This window comes from Limulus polyphemus, unplaced genomic scaffold (genome assembly GCF_000517525.1).
Source record: "Limulus polyphemus unplaced genomic scaffold, Limulus_polyphemus-2.1.2 Scaffold112, whole genome shotgun sequence".
In the NCBI taxonomy this organism is placed as follows: Eukaryota; Metazoa; Arthropoda; class Merostomata; order Xiphosura; family Limulidae; genus Limulus; species Limulus polyphemus.
Window position 1 is genome coordinate 545,849 of NW_013665722.1, and position 22,128 is coordinate 567,976.

At 31.0% G+C, this 22,128-nt stretch overlaps 1 protein-coding gene across 1 annotated transcript in view; it reads left to right on the plus strand.

Annotated features, from left to right (window-relative positions):
* The window catches only part of LOC106471489 (GRIP and coiled-coil domain-containing protein 2-like), a 73,742-nt gene that overhangs the window by 33,737 nt on the left and 17,877 nt on the right, over positions 1-22,128 (plus strand). The window contains exons 6-12 of the mRNA XM_013932101.2: positions 1,851-4,781; positions 5,906-6,016; positions 9,481-9,669; positions 12,063-12,263; positions 13,903-14,071; positions 18,229-18,407; positions 18,889-19,068. Coding sequence (XP_013787555.1) covers positions 1,851-4,781; positions 5,906-6,016; positions 9,481-9,669; positions 12,063-12,263; positions 13,903-14,071; positions 18,229-18,407; positions 18,889-19,068 — 3,960 coding nt within the window. The remainder of the gene's footprint in view (positions 1-1,850; positions 4,782-5,905; positions 6,017-9,480; positions 9,670-12,062; positions 12,264-13,902; positions 14,072-18,228; positions 18,408-18,888; positions 19,069-22,128) is intronic.

Sequence of the window (22,128 nt, forward strand, 5' to 3'; positions counted from 1 at the left end):
TTTATATAGATTCTATATGTGTTTATGCAAATTTTGCAATTTTTGTAATGAGGTACATAAACATCGAGGTTTCACGGTGTAGAACATAGATGGCAGCACACACACAGGTTAGGCGATTGTTTCAAGTACAGGGGGAGATTCCTGCATGTCACAGTAGGGGGAAACTTTTTTTTGGTAGCTGTGGGGTAAATCTGAATTTCTCAGTCAGCGTGTATAAATGTTTATTTGGATATATCTGAACTACACAGCAAAAGGGTTAATTAATTATGCTCATTGTGGTTATTAAAATTGGGGGTGCGAAGAGGTAAGTGTTGAATAATTTAGCATCTTAGGCTAACCATGAATAAAAGTCATGAAACAAAAATAAATTATTAAAATCAAAATATTAATTTTCTAAAAATGCCTTATTACTCAATTTACAGTATATTTTGTTGTTAAGCATATAGTTACAAAATGGGCAATATGTGTTCTAATCGCTGTTGGTATTGAAATCCATTTTTTATATCTTTCATTTTAGTAATGTGATTGAAATAAAAAAAAATGGTCAAAGACGAACATTTCAAGTTTTTAATTAGAATTAAATGGTTATAGTTAAGTTTAGAACTTGTAAATGCTGTGCTTGATTTTCAAATTTTGTTTGAAGTTGTCACTTATACAACCATAACACTTGCATTTTATTTTATTTTGGACATCAACAGTACAAAATCATTTTCCTCATGAGTATTCTAACTTCCAAAGATTGAAAAACTGAGTTTGTAACAAGTATATGTTATTAGAGCGGCAGCTGTCCTAAGTAATATTAACTTTAAGGAAAGAAATCTCTGTAGTGTAAAGTACACACACACAATTATTGTTGTAAAACAGCCAAGGCATAAAAATTCACCAATTGTTTAATTGATGTTCATTCTGTATTTATTTAGAAATAATTCTTTATTGGCTGAGGCCATAACCGAATTGCTTTAGACTCCAGCTGTGTTGACTTCAGAAAATGTTAAAAAAAGCTCATGGTAACTAATCAGTCAATGAAATGAAAATACTAATATATGACATTTCTATTTAACATTATATGATAATGTAAAAATGTTTGACTGTTTTCTTTATTAATTTCGGAAAAAAATGGAGGAAGTTTGGACCCCATTCCTTCAGGTCTGTGCCTACTTAAATACTTAATCAAATAATCTGATTTTTTGTGTGCAAAAGACTTAATCTTTACTAAAATCTTGCCAAATTTTGTGAATATACACAAGTGAATTGGGAATTATAGTAAGCATCAGTTTCCAGTAGAGGTGTGGCCCATTGGTCTGAACCTATGTGCATAGGGTTGATACATTATGATTTTGATCTGTATATGTAAAGAATATTTTAATAGCTGACTTATAGTGTCTTATGACTAATTTAGATGAAAGTAGTTAAAAAAATAAAAATTGTATTATTTTTTGTAAGTTAATTTATTTTAGATTTTCGTAACGAACTTCAGTATAGGAGGGTAACATTTGTTAGGTTAAACTTAAGAACTGTTCATAATTTACTGTGTTTAATCTTCAGAATTTAAATAAATATCGTCATCATCTTATATTTAACTACAGTTGAATTTTGACAAAATATGGTTTGTTTACAAGCTCACAAGGAAAATCAGAGTTGATCCACAGACAGTACCAAAGGGCCATTGACAGTTACCATTTGTACTAATGTTGTTGTTTTGTGAATAAATTTCAAGCATTCTTTTGCACACTATAGAACTTTGGGACCAATTGTGGTTGAATGTGTCATACTTGTTAGATTATTAAAATAATGTCAAGTACATATGAAAATTGTTCACTTTCACAATTATATATGTATATCTATTCCAGGAATTAAGAGAGCAGGCCAGTTTGCTGATTGAAGCTCGAGATGCAGCTGTTAGCTCATTGAAAACACTTCATTGTAGTCATAGTGATGCTACAACTTCAACTCCTCAACTAAATGATCTTGAAGATATCAAAAATTTGCATTCAGAGAAAACTCACTTAGAGCAGAAGAACTCTGAGCTTTGCCAAAGAAATAATAATTTACAACGTGATTTTGATGCTCTTAATTGTGAAAAAGAGAATTTAAAGGCTGAAATTACTGCATATAAGCAAAGTTGGGAAATTTCTCAAATTGAATGTGAATCACTGAAACTAAAATTAGATGAAGTGCAAAATGAAAAGGAAGAACTTGTAATGGTTAATAATGAACTATGTAGTGTAAAGGAGCTAAATAACAACTTAGAGAATCGTTTAGCAGATTTATTAAAAGAAAAAGAAACTATGTCTTCTGAACTTGATGAAAAAACTGCTAAAGTAAATGAATTGCAAGAACAACTTCAAAATCTTTCATCAAAACTAAGAGATTCAACAAAAGCTTGTGAAGCTTTTGAAGAGGAAGCAAAAAAACAAAGACTAGAAAATATAAATATTTGCACTGAGTTAGATTCCATTAAAAAGTTTGATAACAATTTGAATGCTAATATGATGGAGTCTTTGATGAAAATCAAGGATCTGGAGAGTGCATTATCTGCTGCTTTCCAAGAAAAACATAACCTTGTGGAGGAGCTGACCCATGTAAAAGACTTACAGAGATTTGTTGAAGATGAAGCTAAAGAGTTTGAACTGGAATGTGAAAAATTAAAAATTGAAATCAAGAGCTTGGAAGCCAATCTGGAGAATGACAGCTTGCACATAAGCAAACTGGAAAAGGAGATAGCAGCAGCAGAAAAGAGAGAGAAAGAATCTCAGCTTTCTTTTGAAAAAGTTCAAAAACAGTTAGAAGAACTTGAGAAAAATTTAGTGAAAGGACAAACAGAATATCAGGAATATGAAGTAAGGAAAACATTGGAAAAAGAACTGGAAAAAAGCACTAAACTAGAAAAAGAAAAACTTGAGTTAGATAAAGAAGTTGGTATGCTTAGTCTTTATATTGATGAGCTAAAAGGAGAGAATAATGAATTAAAATCCAAGTGCCTGCATTTTCAAACATTGTATAATGAATCGCAGCAGGAAAGTAACCATTGCACTCAGTGTGTTGCTTATGAGAAACAAATTGAAGAACTTTCACCTAACCTTTCTCAGCTACAAGAAACTTGTAATGAGTATGAAAAGAATAAAATTTTAATAAAAAGTAGCTTAAATAGTTTTTTTATAGATATTTCAAATTATTTAAATTATGAACTACAAGGAAATGAACAACCTTATGAATCAGAAAAGGATACGTTTAAAATGGAATTAAGTAGATTGGACTTTATCAAAAAAGCAATTCAGATAAACTATAATAGAGCTGAAGAATTCAATATTGAGAAAAAAGAGATTCAGAATCAGTTAATTATGCAAAAAGAAAGATGTGACATTTTACATGAGGAGAAAAATAACCTCATTGAAGAAAAAGAAAAATTAGAAAATAAATATGAGGATCTTTGTAGAATTTGTGATGAACTGAAAAAAAAGTTAAATGTTATGGAACGTGACAGTGAATTAAATGTCAATGAAATTATAAAAGAATCAACATTACTTAGAGGTGACTCAAAAGTACAGGCATCAGAAGCCAAGCAAGGTACTTTAGTACAACTTGAAGAATACAGTAAAATGGTGAAAGATCTGGAAATTGAACTCAGTGAATCAAAACAAAAAGAAACCAGGGTAAATCAGTTATTGACAGAAAAGACAGACCTTTTACATAAGATAAACAAACAGTTAGAAGAAAAAGACCAAGATCTGATTTCGGCTGTATATAAATTGAAAATTTCTGAAGAATGCATAAAAAACACAGATAAAGAGTTAAAAGAATCTAAAGAGCAATGTAGTGAACTGTTTAACAGAAACCAAAATTTGACTAGTCAACTTGAAGAGCACCAGGATTGTCTTCACTTTAGGGAAAAAATAAATGATTTGACTAAGAACCTTCAAGAATTAGAAAATACAAACCAGCATCTTCAAATGCACATTAGCAGCTTAAATGAGAATTTAGAGAATAAAGTGAAAGAAATAGAATGTGTTTTACACGAAAAAGAAGAGTTGAGACAAGAGAAACTGAGTAGTCTTCAGCAAATAGAAGAGTTGAAGGAAGAAATTCAGCAATTAACAATTAATTTGGTAGAAGTACAGCAGAGCCTAGAAAAGATGAATGTTGCAAAATCAGAATTAGAAGCCAAACTAAACATGGTGAAAGTTACAACAGACAGAGAAGTACAGGTAGAAATTTATTTAGAAAACAGTGAAGATATTTATAAGACTAATATTTCTTTAGAAAAAGAAATTGAGAGCTTAAAGTTGAAGTTTGAGGCTCAAGTGGCAAAGATGAAGTCTCTAGAAGAGGAAAATGCAGATTTGCAACAGCATAGTTATAAATTGCAAGATGCTTGCAACCAGGCTTGGGAGGAAGAAAAGACACATTTATACACGCAATTACAGCAACAGATAAATATTTCTGATAAATACAGTAAAGAGAAAATGGATATGTTTCAGACTTTAGAAGAGCTAAAAGTTAAAGTAATTCCACAGTTGGAAGATGAGGTCAAAAATTTAAATAGCCAATTGGAAAAAGTAAAATGTGATCTCACTGAAGTTGAGACAGAGAAATGTAAGTTGCTAGAAGAACTTAATTTATTAAAAACTGCCCCTAATTCCTCACAAAAGACTACAGGAAATCAAAGCACAGATACATCTATAGAACTATGTCAACGTTTAAAGGAAACAGAAGAAAAGATGGCAAAGTTTAAGGCTGTAGCTATGAAGGTCAAGAAGGAACTAGAGGAAACTAAAAAAAGGGTAAGAGTGTATCATAAAGCTAGTTATTCAGAAAAGTGCATGTGTTTTATTGCAGTTGTTTATGAAGAGAATATTACTTTTACGTATGTCAAGAACTGTAGTTTGAGTGTGGAACACAGACCCTTAAAATAATATGTAAAATACTGCACATGTTGAACGTTTTAAGTATGACCATGATGGTTTGTTGGAAACTCACATTTCATTTAACATCTGCCACACAGGCCAGTCCAGCATATCTTACTATTGAGTTTAGGATGGTCAACAGGGGGTCATTCCAAAAACCAGTGATTTAGAGTTGTTTTGATAGATCTTGATGAATGAATATCAGCACAACTTCTAAAATGGAAGAAAAACTAAATATTAAAGAATATATGACATGAAATCTATATGGATTATACTATGGTAGTACCATTCTTGGCATTATACCAACATTCTTATATTTACTTTTTATTGCAGAAATGACATTTTTAGTTTGATAAGTGCTACAGAAATCATCTTGTAATGTATCATGCATCTGCTTCAGCTTCAACACTGTGGCATTAGTTTCAAAACATATTGTAACTAATGATTTCTTATGTATGATTCCACCTTTTGAAAATAATGATACTATTGTGCCAGTTATTTTATGTTTCACTATCAAAGCATTAATCAGTTGATGAATCTCAGATTCATCTGGTATGTCATATCGATTGGTATATCGTTGAATAATGGTTTCCCTCATCTGATCTGGACCTGCTGTTTAGCATAATTGCTACACTTAAGCCATCATATTCACAACCACATATAGAACATTTCAAGCATGTTTCATTGCTACATCATTTTACTTTACATTTACAAGTTAATTTTTCCTTGTGGGCTCTCATGGCCTTGGATCAGTTCATGGGTCTGGTCAAGTGATCTAGACCTTGAAAATAGTGACAAACATCTTTTTGTTTAATCAAAACAACTCAAACCTTTCTGGGATGACTGCTTTTTTAACCACATCAAGATGTCAGGCTGGCCCATGTGGCAGGTGCTGGAAAGTTGAATTTTTATTTGCCATGTAATTTAAGTACAATCATATCTAGAATATGTTAAAAATAACAATATTATTAATACTTATGCCTATGTGTATTAAAATTTAGTTGACTGGAGTTACTGAAGAGAGAGACATGTTTCAAAAGAAAGTAGAAAGTTTGACAAGAGAGACTCAGGAGCTGTACGAAAATTCTCGTCAAGCTGTTCTTAATTTCCAGGTAAAAACATTCCTTGCCTATAGTTTGAATTCACAGGGAGGCAAATTAAATTGGAAAAATGTGGAAAGATCAGAGAATTTAAAAAAGGGGAAAAAAAAATCAGATGTGATTAAAAAATTAACCAAAAAATCTGGAAAAATGAGAAGTTGTAACCCTCTTTTTATTTATATATATATATCCTGGAGCCTGCAGGAGCATGAAAACCATGCTGCTTAGGTGTGCCAGTTATTGATACATTGTAACATAACCTTGGTCAGTCACTCTATTGCTATAGCTCATGATGATTATTTAATTCATTATATCTGATGAGAGGTTAGATCAAATATTGTTTTATAAATAAAAATGCAATGTTTTATTAACTGTCAAGTTGAATGCCTTTGTTTGAAGATCTGTAGTATCATAGTCTGAAGTAAATATATTTTTGAAGTTTTTGCCTTTTATAACCATAACCAAGTGAAAGTGGTGTTGATTAGGCATAATTATGAGGAAAAGTGTGTGAGCAGGTCTGAAAAATCTAGTACTGGGCTTAGAAGGTCAAAGGAAATTTATGGAAAATATGTTTTTTAAAATAATATGGCACTCTGATTCACTACTTTACATTCTTAAATTTCCATTTGCATATTTTATTTGATCACATTTTGGTTCGTAACTAGGGATGATATTTGTTTATTCATGTTTGTACTATCATAGAAACTGTGCATTTTAGGTTTTGTCTTATAGAACACTACAGAGACAAAGTGCTGTTTTTTAAGGATGCTAAATATATAATGAGAGTATTTTTACAAAGCAATAAATTATTTAAAATACATGAACTAAAAATAGTTTGTTTTAATTTTCAGTAACTTGCATGTAAATCAGGTGTTTTTAAACTTTCAATGAAATGTTTTTAAATGTGATATGTAGTTAAGAAAACTTTGATATTTTTTCACTTTCGTGAAAATAATAATAAATAGATAAATTTGTAATATTACTCCCCTTACTTCATAATTATGAATTGTGTGAAATTATTTGATCCATGCTTAAAACAACTGAGAATTAGTTTCAAAAGTACATAATCAAGGAGTAGTATTTCAATTACTTTATTCCGTATTGATGCAGCACAATTACAGATTCTCTGATACTTAAGTAAGGAAGTAAATTATATTAATATAATGATGAGTTGGCAAGCATAATGAAGTGATTATTTATGAGGGTAATATACTAGATTTTTTGACAGGTTGTTGGTCTGTCTTTATACCTGAAGAAGACAGTCCATTGTTGTGTTGAAATATGTAGTATGTTCCCCACAAAACAAGTCACTTTATTATGCTGATAGACAGCTGTTTGCCAACATATTATTATATTCTCTGATAAAAAAAAACTGATACACTCTGTTATACTGATCTGTGTGTATTAAATACATTGTTTTAGGCCTGTATTACTTGAATATTAGTTTGGTCTGTGCTGCCATACAAATATTTTACATAAGTTTGAAATATATTTTTTCTATATATTTTCTTTAATATTTTTGAAAATGCAAGTAGTTTAAAATCTTCTAAATAAGTACTTTAACACTTACTAATTTTTGTAAGTGTTCATAGAACTAGCTTTCACATTAAGCTATTACAAGTTGTTACAAAATCAGTGTATGCCATCATATGGAATTAATTAATTTGGTACTTTACTTTCATTCATTTATTTATTTTATATCTTACTTAATTTGTTAAACATGTAGTCTGGTACATTAAGCCTAAGTAAGAATATTATTGAACATTATAAGAATTTTTTTTTCAGATGTTCAGTGTACTGAACATAAAATGTATTGAATACTGACTCACTGCAAACCAAAATTGTCAAAGTCATAGTACCACATCCTCTGAGAAAGATAATTAAATGTGTAATGCATCCAGTTGTAGCTAACAGTGGTCACACCAAACTTTATTGACTGAAACTCCTATCACTACCATCATGATACTACATTGTAAATGTATACTGAATAGCAGAATGTATCTTCTGTTTCCGGAAGTGCTTTGGTTTTATGTGAATAAAAATAAGCACGTAATAAGGATACTTCTTGAACATGTAAAATTATTAGGTAACAAGTACTTATGTTATTCATTAAAAAAACTTCATTTTTGATATGCATATATACTTTCTTTATATGCAAACTCAAGCAATTTTATATAGGACAGAGGTATGAAGAAAAACGTGCAGGCTTATGAAACATGTACTATACAAATAAAACATCTGGTTTAGTTTTGAATATAATTCTTTTTATTTACATGTGATTGAGATTCAGACATATTTTTCCATTAATAATTTTTTTTTTTTAGCTAGCAGTTGTTTTTGGCAAACTATTTATGCTTAAGTTTATGTATAAGAAAGAAGAACTTGAAATTAGTTAAAATGATGTACAAATAGTTTGTTTAAAAACATGTTTTTAAAATATGAAACATTTTTACAAAGGTAATTGTAAAAAAATCTCTTTACAGTAGGTTATGATTTATGGAGTTTCTTAAAAACTAAAAATAATTGAAATTGTTCAGTCAGTAATTTATGAAAAGAAGCATATAAAATTTAGTGATCCAAAATATATTTTTAAGTTAAGAATTACCATAAAAACTTGAAAATAGAAAAAAATAAATTCTAAACTTTTGATCAAAGCGAGCTACGTACTTAGCTCAAAACTAGAACTAAACTTAGTAATGAGTATAGCTAATTAAACTCACTTTTCTTACATTCTTACTTACATAGGTTAGAATGCACTGTTTCATCAGTTAGCACTGTAGCTGTTTATGATATTTTTGGTAGGAAAGAGCAAACACAACCTAGCTCACGTAGCATTCAGTTTCTGTTAAGTAGTGCAACATGTTAAAACTACAGGCTGAAACCTGATGAGGGAGAACCTCTGTCATCTACTACTTTATATTGCCCTCCCTTATGTCTGTATTACCCCAAACTAACTTGTGGCATTATTATCCTACATGAATCAACTGAAGCCTAATGGTTAGTGTGCTTTATTGTGGATCTAAGGCTCAGTTGTTCATGCCACATTGACATCAAAAATAAAGTAATTGCTCTTTGAGCCAATGGATGCATTATAAGAGTGACAGTCAAATCCCACTATTTGATCTGACAATAGTAGACCAAGTTTTGTCAATAGGTGGGGTTGACCAGTTGCATTCCCATTAGCTTATCACTTCAGTATTAGGAATGGCGAGTAAAAACAAACCTCAAGTAGCTTTGCACAAAATTCAACAAAGAGACGAATCATCCTACAGATGGGGGGGAGGGGGAGGAGATAGTGTTTGCCAATAAGAATTTTGTTTTTCTCTTTCATATGGTTTTTATTTAGCTCAATACAACATCTAGTATTCTATGTATATTCCATTTTCTTTTATTTAATCCCCCTTTTTAAGTATTAGGTTTTCATTTAAAAGCCTTATGAACAAGGATTGTATAAGATAATTGTCCTTAATTTTTAGAGCTTGCAGGAAGAGTATGATAAATTGCAAGATGAACATGAAGTAACAAAAAAGTCATTAAAACAAGCTGAACAAGATGTAACCTCCTCAGTTACAGAGCTGAACAAAGTTCGGGAGCAAGTAGAAAATGTGAGACTTGAAAGAGATCAAATACAAAAAACTGCAGATGCCCTCCAGGCACAGAAGAAGGTACATATTTATAAAATACTTGTAGTAGTATGCAAGATTTACTTACACTAGTTATTTACATAGAAATTTCCTTGTATATATTTTTTATGTATTTTTTTTTGCATCATTGAGAATGAGGGAGTTGGTGAAACCTACAAAATACAAAAATTTGAATAACTACAAACATAGATAGATATAAAATTAGGATTTGAGGACTTTAGATGCTGGTTAAAGGCTATAAGTGATGTCTTCTCAAACTTTTGTATCAATTAGTTGAGGACATCTGCATAGATATATGTAATTAAATAAAACCATCCTTGCTTAGAATAAAGTATGATTTGGAAGTTAAACTATCCTTAACAATCAAGCTATAGCGCTAAAGTGTCTGCATTCACAATAATCTATCTTAAAATGGAAATAAATTAAGTTGAAAAATGTTTTGTGTGTGTATATATATATATATATATATATATATACACACACTATCCTACCAAATGTCATGGGACACACCTCTGATTGCAGGAAAATGGGTGTGATGAGGAAATATGCAAATAGTTTGGCCCATAAAGGTGATCAGCGGTTCACTTGGAAGTCATTTTGGACTTGTACACTGAACGATGAGTACTTGGGAAGGATAGTTGGATGTCAATTGGGGAAAATGTCTGTGCATGCTATTGCGCAACAATTAAACTTTCCCAGGTTGACAGTTGGCAATGTGCTGAAGAAATAGAAATCCACAGGTGAAAATGAGCCCATGAAACAAACGGTTAGGTGTAAAATATTGACTGACAGGAGATGACTTGCCTTGAGAAGGCTGGTTACCTCATCTCTCTGTCAGACTGCAGAGAATCTGTGTTTGGAGATATGAACAGCCACAGACAATCCAATAAGTGTTTCAACAACAAGTTGACAGCTGCATGCTATTAATTTTTAAGGAAGAGCTGCAACCCACAAGCTGTTGATAACAAAAACAAATGCACACCGTTGATTGACATGGGGCAAGGCACACCGAACCTGGATCAATGGAAATCAGTCCTGTGGAGTAATGAGTCATGCTACACGCTCTTCCACTTTGATGGATGTGTTTCGGTATGGAGGATGCCTGTAGAATGCTTATTACCTGAGTGTGTTGTCCCAACAGCAAAGTTTGGAGGTGGCGGTATCATGGTCTGGAGGTGCTTTCTCATGGTATGGACTAGGTTCACTGGTTGCAGTGCATAAATCCAAGAATGTTGAGTCCTACATTGATGTTCTGAACAATTCTGTGTGTCCTACATTATGGTAATTTTATGGTACCAGCCTTTACACTTTCTGACATAATAATGCTCCATGTAATAAAGCTAGGATTGTGAATGCATGGTTTGAAGAGAACAACATCAGAACATTGCAGTGGCCAGCACAGTGCCCCAATCTTAACCTGATAGAACATCTTTGGGAGGAACTGGAATGCAGAATTAAGACAATACTAAGATGGCCCTCTTCAGTAGTGGAGCTTACTAATGCTTTAAAGGACGAGTGGAGCACAATACCACCAGCTTTCTACCAGAAATTAGTAGACAGTCTTCCACGATGCATAAGTAGTTATTAAGGCCAAAGGTGGGCCAACATGCTATTAATTTCTTGGAATAAAGACATGTTTTATTCATAACTACCCATATCCCATGACTTTTGGTATGATAGTATATAATTATATTATAATATAATCATGTAATTTTGCTGGCATTGAAGATTGGGTTCCACTTTGTATTGCATTAACTGTCTTAAGAATATTTTCAAAAACTTTGCTCACCAGTTATATTGCATAGGTATTAGTAAACAAATTGACATTATACATCTATATAACTGTATCTTTATAGTTCTTGTAGTTTAGCATGTTATAAAGACAAGCAAACATAACATTATATTCTGTATTCTGAAATACATGTAAAGCTTTTGTAAGTGTACAGATTAGTACTCTGCACCAGTTGTTCAAGAATCATGGTTTGAGTAATATAACACTGTTCAGTCAACTCATCTGGTATCAGAAGAATTGGTGAAAAATGGAGATGAAAATTTGGTAGTTTTTAAGATTTGTTTAACACTTAAGGTTAGACATAAAGTATAACATTTCAGTGTTTATTTAATGTAAAAAAAAGTGTTTTAAATATATTTCTGTTTACTTGCATATTAGAAATTAATAATGACAATTTCGTTACTTGTGAAATTACATGACAGTCACAGACTTGAAACATTGTTTTATTAAGTTGGTACAGCTTTGTAGGTAGGAAATACTAGAGTTCAAATGTATCATTAGACTAATGAAAATCCTAGTAGTCACTTACCAGTTGAATATTTTTATTCACACACATGTATGTACATTGTTTTGACAATGAATATTTCTAAAGTGACATTATCAATTGACCTATGTTATTCAGGTTTTGGAGCAAAGCAAGACAAACCTAGAGGAAAGAATAGTTGTTTTAGAAGCAGAAAAAAATTTAGAGCTGAAGAAACATGAGACAACAAAGTGTGATTTTAAAAAACAAGAAGAAAAAATTGCCTCTTTGGGAAAAGAATTGGAAACTCAGAAGGAACTTTGTAAAGTAAAAGTGGAAAAACTTGAAGAGGAGCTTAAGGTAAATGTACACACTAAGCTACAATATATTAGTCTATAGTAAACACTGAATTATCCAAAGCTGGTAATGTTCCAACAGGAAAAATATGTATTTTTTTTCGTGGAAACCCTTAAAAATGTATATAACTGCTGTCGTGTTCAGCACTCTATACAATCACCTAAGTCTATTTATTAACAAAAGATATACTGTGCAAATTTTATACTGTTTAGAAGCTCATCAAGCAGTTTCAGAAATATTACTTGTACAAAATGTTTAAGTTTCATCTTTTAAACAGTTTACATCTGTGCTCATCATAGTTTGCTCACTTGTTGTTTCTGACTTGATTCTAACTTAATTTTATTTATTTGGACTGAATAATCTGCCTATAAATAAACTTTTTATTGCATCATAGATACATACAATGAGGAAAGTGAATTCACATTTGTAGCTTTTTACCTACGTGTAAGTTTTGGCATGGAAAGTTAAATGATGAGGATGTAGCTTAAAAAAGAAGATAAAGTTGTATATCTTTATTTTTTAAATGCTTTAATATTTTGAATATAGACTGGTGTACAATGCTTGAAAGAATTATTGCACACATTTGAAATTAGAGTTTTCATACCATGTTATGGTTTCTCTTAGTATAGTTGATATGCAAATTTGCATACCACCACTTGTCATGTGGCAATAATGCTTATATCTGTTAAATAAAAAACTTTTCTGAATTCATTACTTTCTAAAAGTAATTATTTGTGTTTCTTGTTTTATCAGTAACTTTACAGTGTTTTTAATCTTAGAGACTTGTACAATACTTCTAGGGTTAACCTAGCTCCTTCTCTAGGGGATGTAAGCCAAAACTTGCAAATACTTTTGTTGCTATAAACTGCTGTTGTCTATGCAATTAATGCAACTGAAAGCCATTGGCTTCTGTTTCACAGTTTCACATTTGACACAGGCTAAGTGTGAAACATGTTACCATACATTAGCACAGCCCATGTAGAGTAGTTTAAAAAAAGGTACATATGTGTTTAAACATTCGTGTTTGTGTATAATATATGTAGTTAATACAACTAACATGTAAAGAGACATGTATGACATATATAGTTGCAACCCATTTTGGCTTAAATTATTGCACCTTTTGTTTTTTACCAGTAAATTTAAGGATAGTTAGTGGTTTGTTATTATGCTTACTACATGTACACTGTACTGAAATCTGAGAAATACATCCTGTTTTTGCAATTTTAAGATTTCAAGTTATGTTTGACAACTTTAACTTACAATGAATTTTTCCTAAAATTCATGAAACCTTCAGAATTTCTTGTTTTTACATGTATTTTTTGTTTTTCATTATTTGCACAAGCAAATTTGGCTGTGGGAAGAAATATCATTCATGCTTATTGTAATAAACTAGTTTGAATAAGTTCTGTTCAGCTTGACTTAAAACCACTTGATTAGTTTATTTATCAATTCATGATCCTGAACGAGATATGCATTTGATAATCTTGTGTTACTGTTCATAGCAAGTGACAGTGAATCAATAAAGTATAAAAAGGGAAATACAGTAATTTATCATTTTTATATGCACTGTAGTTGCACTTCCTTATTTTACTTCCTAAGTGCATTGAAATGATTTTAATTTAAAACTTTCAATTTGTTTTAGGAAGCCAAGAAAAATGCTCACAGTTTACTTGATTTAGAAATGGCAGATTATGAACGAACTATTTCAGAACTTAATCAGCAGTTGAAACAAATGTCTACAGAAAAAGAAGAAATCAATGAAGAGCTCGTTAGGCTGAAGGAGAAAATTTCAGGACTTCAGGGAGAAATTGGTAATATAGATGCTTATAGGTTACCTCCATGTTTGCTGTTTGTAAGACAAAACTTGTGCAAAATTCATAATTAAAAATGTAATTAAATTTAACATTCATTGTTAGTAGAATGTAAGGTAAATTACAGTAAACACTGATACATTTTTTATTATATGGTTTACCTATACTGTTATGTAAGAAAAGAAAACTTCCTCTTTGAATATTTAGTTATTAACTATTATCCTTGACTGTCAAAGCATTATAAATGTTTTATTTATAGTGAATTTTACCTATGAGTGACTTTCAAGTATTGAGTATACACCTGTGTATAAAATTTCAAAATTTGAGTAAAAAATAGTTCTTTCTTTATGTAATTTAACTTGGAAATGTTTTAGAATGAATAATTTACAGTTACGAACAAAGGAATCCAATGGGAAGTTTAGAATAAACTACAGATTTAAGAATCTTTTTTAGTTTCTGTAGATGTTATTTTCGTTTTACATTGTATGTTTGAAAGCTACAAGACGTCAGGTAAACATAATTAGGTTTGGCAAATATAGTAGGTCATGGCAAAATATTCCTATGACTCAGTTCCTTATTTATTGATTAATGTTGCTAACTTCATTGTTATCAAACAACACACACACAAATTAATGAAATGATTACACAGGCCTGTGATGGTTTTATTGTCTTGAAAATTTTTACATGTTCTACACTAATTCCATTTTTCTCCATCATGTACAGATTTTTAACAAAATGTCATATGTACTTTTACACAAATGAATCATTTTTATTGAAATCTGGTCACATTTTATTATGCTTAAAATGTTGACAACCACTGGCTATAGATTTCTCCAGACCAATTGCAATGTGAGAGCCTTATTGATCATTCTAGAACCCACGAGAGAAACACTGCTAGTATATAAATGGTTAACAAGCTACATGATTTGTCATTTCTGGATAGTATTTGTTTGTGTGTGTGTACTTTTACCTTATTTTGTGTTTTCAGTATTATTTATTTGTCATTATGGCATCATGAGGTTGTGTAAATGACCCAAACATATTCTGTTATATTTGGGGTTAATTTATTGTAAAGAAACAAAGGCATAACATTACAGAGTTCATCAAAAAAGCATATTACTCATATTTTGGAATAAAATTTGGGGACCAAGACAAATCATGAGCTCTGCACAAGATTTGTACCGTTTGTGTCGAAGAGTTGAGACAGTGGACTAAAGGTAAGAAAAAAGTCTTTGCCTTTTGGAATTCCAATGGTGTAGCATGAGCCTAGAAACCACAGAGATGACTGCAAGGCTACAACACTTGAAATAGAAAGGAAATTTCTTATCCAAACTTTCAGTCTGCTATAAGACCTGTTGCTCATGGGCTTGATGTACCTGTACCTACTCCACTAGAGATTCTTGATAGTTTCATCTGATTCTGAATCTGATGTCAATAGAAATGATGATAGGGATTGTTTTCAACCTGAAACATCTGGTAAACCACAACTTTTCACACAAGGTGAACTTAATGATATTGTGAGAGATTTGGGCCTTCCAAAGGATTCTTCAGAGATTTTGGGGTCCAGACTTTGGGCTAAGAACTTACTTTATCCAGGAACATCATTTTATTGGTACAGAAATCATGAGAAAGAGTTTATACCATACTTTTTGCACGAAGGTTCACTGATTTATTGCAATAATATTGCTGAATTAATATCAATGCTAGGAGCTGCAGTCTATAAACCAAGTGAGTGGCAATTGTTCATTGACTCCTCCAAAAGAAGTCTAAAAGGTGTTCTTCTTCACAATGGTAACATTGAACATGAAAGAGAAAGTCCTATTACGTCCACTTCACATAAAACTGGGCTTGATGAAGCAATTTGTAAAGGCCTTAGACAAAGATGATGACTGTTTCAAGTACCTGTATGGGCAATTCCCAGTTCTTTCAGAAGCAAAACTTAAAAAAGAGATTTTTGTCAACCTCAGCATAAGAAATTGAATTTGGATGAACAGTTGGAAAGGACAATGAGGAAAGTTGAAAAAGAAGCATAAATTGCCTGTAAAGATCTTATTGAAATTTTTTCAGGAAACAACAAGAACCCAAATTACAAAAATAGTGTCAATAACATGCTTGATAAATTCAAAGAGTTGGGTTGTAAGATAAGCTTTAAAGTTAATTTCTTAAACTCACATATTGACTATTCCCCTGAAAATCTCAGTACCATCAGCAAAGAACAAGGGGAAAGGTTTCATCAAGATTGTAATGGACAGTGTCCTTAGGACTAATTTTTGGAGCTTCAACTGTACTGCCGATTACACCAAATTTATTTAGTTGAGGATTGCAGTGGCGAGTGGAGCTCAAAAGTCACTAACTCAAGGAGATTTACAGTTAGACTAAACAAACTGATCCTAAGACTGATATTAAACACAATACATCAAGTTTATTTAAGTTTCTCAACATAAGCTACACTTCTTTAATCATTTATTTGGTTTAAGAACACTAGTAATTATAACTCATATATATAGCATCAAGTTTCTTAGATTTTATATGCTTCTTTAGAGTCTATCCAAATTCACATTAATTGATTATGAGAGAAATAGTTTCATTACTTACAACATAGTTGATCTGGTAAATCTTTGCAGCTGGGAAACTTTCATAGCTTCTGGATTATCAGTAACTCTGGAGAGAATCTCAATTCTTCCTGGAGAGAACTAATTTTTAGCTCCAGACACGAGTTTTTAAACCATAATTTCTTTGTAATATTTTTACTTTCCAAATAGTATTTCTAACTACTTGCAAGTAGTTCTAACACTTTATTGGTCAATCTGTGCAACTCTCCGGACTAATCCAAAACAAAAATCAAAACTCTCAAGTAATTGTTACTGTGATGGTGAGTGCTCCAGTTGTCTTTTTACTTGTACTATTACACTGATCTGGAGTAACAGATCTTGCATCAAAGTGCCGATTTGGGATGTTATCATAAACATTTTAGTAGCCTTTACTGTACTACTAACTCAGCATCGGTAAGTTATCACTGTCAAACTTATGGCTAGCATTTTTCTTAGCATCTCTGTTGTGGCTTTATTTTTTATAACTCTTTACTCATGATTCACTACCTCATGATGCTCAATACCACTTAACCAGCTAGCTGTAATTTCCTAGCTCTTGACCTTATTTCGTAACACAGGCTTCTTCTACTTACGCCATTTCTTCATGTGTATGTTCACTTAAAAACTCAGAAAATCGTTATAACTTCTTTCTTAAATTCTTTTAAAATACTAAAAACACTGAAGCAATTGTAAAATTCCCTCAAAAACATCCAGTTGCTTCAAGATATTAGAGAAATGGAGATGTGGTATCAGGGAAGACGGCTGATTACTGCTGGTCATTGAAACGAGATGTTCCAGATGCAATACACAAAAGAAAGACCACAACATCTAGTTTTGAGCCTAAAAAGACGTAGATTTCACAAAAAAAAATCAGGATAAACAAGGATGCATATTTGTTTGACATCAATGTTCTTCTCTGTTCTTCAGTTTGTGTGTGTTTTTGTTAACAAACATAATAATAAAATATGTAAAAAATCCGTAAGTGATAGAAAAAAATTGGATATTATTTTAGAAATTTGTGTAGCTGAATTATGGAAAATCCATTATTTAAAACCAAAACAACTTTTATGAAGTTTATATTTGCAGGCAAGTGTTATTTATTGAAAAGAATCTAGCTTGATAAAGGTAATGGTAAAACCATTTTGAAAAGGGAGGTTCTACATCAGTGATAAATTTGTATCAGTTTCTGCCATTGTTTTTATGATTTATAGCCACTTGTGTCAAAATAAAGTATCAGAAGAATTGTATTAACGAATATCAATCAAATTTAATATCACTGGATATATAAACTGGAACTTTCTGGTTATGAAAACAAAATTATAAGATGGGAGTATTTATAATGATTTTGTAACTTTTCAATTATTAAATATTTTTGTTTTTGCTCATTGTGACCCAAAATGTCCAATGAACAAAAGAGCATTTGTTCTCTCATGATTAAATACATATCAGGTTTTGTAGTTGGATGTCCTGTATTTTAGGATGATTGAATAAAATTAATTTTATACTAAAGTTCATAAAACGCATATTTATATTCAATGATGATATAGAAAACTATCATGTTTTTAGAACATCTTGATAGTCAGCACCAGCTGGAAGAGGCAAGAGCAAATAATTTAAAAGAAACTCTGGATAGGACTAAATCTGAATTGTCAGCGGCAAGGAACAATGAAACTGACCTACTTCATACTGAGGCTAAGTTAAAAAATCATCTAGAATCAGCTTTACAAAAGAGTGAAGAGCTGAAAGTAAGAGTTAGGCTTAGAATTTTGATTTTAACAGTAGTAATTTAATTAAGTCAGTAAGAAATTTATATATAAATACATATCAATAATATTAGGGAATAAGTATTTGGTCTGTTTCAGTATGGCTGCTTGAATTATTATGGAATAATTGTAAGCTAAATCATTATGTAATTAATGGCTAAGTCATTTAAATTTGTATTGCAAATTATATGTATTTCATTGATGCATCCAGCTGCAGATGTTTAGCATGTGCTGAAAACAGTTATCAAAAGATTTGCTATTTTGTTTCTATTACTTTAAATTGTTAGTAAGTTTGTAACAAGATATTTAGTAAACAAAAAGTTCTCACGATTAAATATTTAGAAACTTACTATTATAAGCTGGTATAGCTATGAAAAGTTTAATTTCATCAGTTTCTTTTCTTATTCTTTTTGTATAATTAAAAATTTAATATTTTTCAAGATTCATATTTCATCTCCTTTAGGTTCAGTTGTCAGAAAACATGCTGGAGAACCAAAGGCTCTCAGACCTTTTAAAAGTTAGCAAGGAAAACCATGTGAAAGTAGTGAGGTCTTTAGAGAATAAGGTGTTGCTACTTCAGAAGGATGTTAAAATAGCCCAAGAAGAACTGGAAACTTCAAGGAAGGAGTTTGAAAGTTACAAAGTATGATTAACCCTATGTGTATGGCTGGGTGAAAGTGTGCATGTCATGACCTTTTTACAGTTATATTCAAAATCTAATTAACTGTTATAATATGTTAATAAACATGGCAATAAAATGTAGATTATAATTCAAATTTTAATATTATTTAAGTTTTAATTTCATAATTTAAAAAAGAAATATTTAAATAAATTTCTAATCTTCATTTATGTGTATCATGTGACACTTATGTGCTCCTATTGTCATTTTAGATTTTCCTTCTACCTCTATATGATCTTCTTTGTGTGGCACAAATTACACACTTGTTGTATCGATACTGCTAAGCCATGTTGAAAACATATAGCCTCTAAGCTTCTTGCTTTATTGTGATATAAACAAGAAACTCAAACCCACGTACCATGCCCATCCATCTTATCCTGTCTTTCAAAAAATGTCTGACATTTGCTGTTGGATTATTTATAACCAATAGAAAGAGAAGATTTTGATTTACTAAATTTTCTACAGTGCTAGTTTGCTCAGGTGCCAGATTTGGAAATGTTTGTCTTCACTTTCATTGTTTACCTTTGTGGTATTTGGCCTGACCAGCTAGTGGAATTTCTTAAATCCATTTATAGCTCAGTTAAAAAGCTAGTTAAATTATAGTATTTTGGGGGCATACTATTTCTTGTGCATAACAATATTTTGTTTTAAATTTCATTCTTGAAATAAAAAATAATTATATTTTGGAACACCAACATTTTTACGAAAAAGGAGGCTTATGGTGCTTTGGCTACTGGCAGTGAAAATAGTTCTGACATTAAAAAGCTATTTCTTGCTTTGAATATATATTTTTTATTTATTGTTTATTATTAGAAACTAATTAGATTTAGAAAACCTAAATAAAAAGTTTCTTGTGATACTCCATCCTGGTATACATAAATTGCAAGGTGTGATTGTAATTCAATTGTGGTGCACTTGTAACTTGATCATTTGTTTATACAAAATTGTCTGGCTATAATAAATGGCTTTTGGCATACTCTGAGGTTGTCCAAGTGTAGCTGTAAAACAATAAAACTAAATGAACCCAGATTTAAAAAATCTATTAGCTTTGGTTGTAAGAATAAATGCTGTTTAATTGTCTGTTACAATATGCAGTCATTCTAGGGTAAAAAAGGGTAATTTTAGTTTTTTTTATTTTACCCTACATTACTGATTATACTACATCAAAACTAAATTCATAATTAAACTTACTTTACATAATTAGTATTATTCATGCTTTAATTTCTCTATATTGGTATTATTTCCTATACATTTTGTCACATTATCTTTTTTTCTACTTCCCACCACCCTTTGCTGTTATTTTATTTTTAATTTGATCTTTGTGTAGATTGGTTAACATTTCTTATAACTATTATCACACATAAGTCTTTTATGTACTATACACACCTCTTTTGGCCCCCCCAGTGGCATGTCTATGGACTTACAACACTAGAATCCGGGTTTCGATACCCATGGTGGGCAGAGCACAGATAACCTATTGTGTAGCTTTGTGCTTAATTACAAACAAACAACACACCTCTTTTGCACAAATTAAACCTTACACCAACAACTCTAGGTTATGATTGACTAGTTCTCAAGGCTAACTCATATTGAACATCCAATTTACATGGTGTTGACATCTGTGCCTATATATTTCATTACACTCATTAATGCTATACATAACAGTGTTTACTGTAATTCCACACTTACTAAGTGTAGATTCACAAAATTATCAAGATTTTTGGTAAACATTACAAGTACGTTGTATATAAAAAATCAGAATTTTTAAGAAAGTATTTTTACAAAGTATTTGTCTGTAAATTTACTAAGTCAGTCTGACTAATCTGAAAGCAAGATGATTTTCATGTTAAGAATAAAAAACACTTGTTTCATCTTACAGTTAGTAATATTTAATTTGCAGAACCTTTAGGATTTCCTAAATGAATACCAAGTTTTTTAAATTTTATCTGTTATTTTCTCTACCCTAACACTAACTGTAGTACAGGTTTGCAAACAATACCCAAAACTTCAGCACTTTTGAATAGTTCATTATTCTTCTTCAGGAGAATAAAGGGTTATGTTTACAGAACTTGGATTGGCATAAAGCACTAATGCTGTTCTCATAGGGTTAAGCAATATACCAACTGGGTATTTTAATTTTCTTAGAATCTCTAATTTGAGTGTTGTCTGTAACATTTGTTGAAATGAGATATTCTTAGAAACATAATGCTCATAATGTTCTTATGGTCTGACTATATAAAATGTTTTGGAGTAAAGTTTTAAATCAAATGTTGATATGGTGTGAATTTCTAAAGATAAATTATAGCTTTTCCAGAACACCAGTGATGAATATAAAATAATGTAATAGATTAATAAATGCAATGACTATTTTTTGTGTGCATTAAAAATACTACTGGATTTAGAAGTGGGTCTAGAAGATGGAGCTAGTTGTCTTAAAGGATTATCTGAAAATTTCAAGCTTCAGAAGTTTTATACTTAATTTTTAGTTGTGGCATAGTGGCCCATAGAATGGCTCTGAGTTGTTTTTTTTCATGTACAAACTTTTAGCTCATAGCTTCGTTATCTCTTGACCTATTTGAGATCTAATTACAGTTTTGGACTCAGGAGGTCAAACCCGTTTGATTGATGTATTTCACATTGCCCAAGTTCTCATAGATTAGTTTACTTTAGTCCAGCCTAAAAGAATTTCAATTTTAGGGTAGGTTGGTAGAGATTCTGATGAGTAATAAAATCTAATTGGGTATACGTACACCCATTGCTTGATATTGCTAGTGCACAAAAATAGCTAATAAAAAGGAAAAAAGGTTTCGTAGATTAATTTACTCTAATCCTGCTTAAAAAATGTCAAATACCATGGCTGTTGAGGATTCCCTCTTGTTGAGCATTTTATATGTTTATGTCAGTGATACTTTTAGTTTTATAATTTAACAATTTGTATGTTTTTGGAAAGCTCATTTTACCATGTTAATTTACAGCAGTTAATTCCATAATATACTTTAACAAGAAAGAGTAGTGATTGGTAAA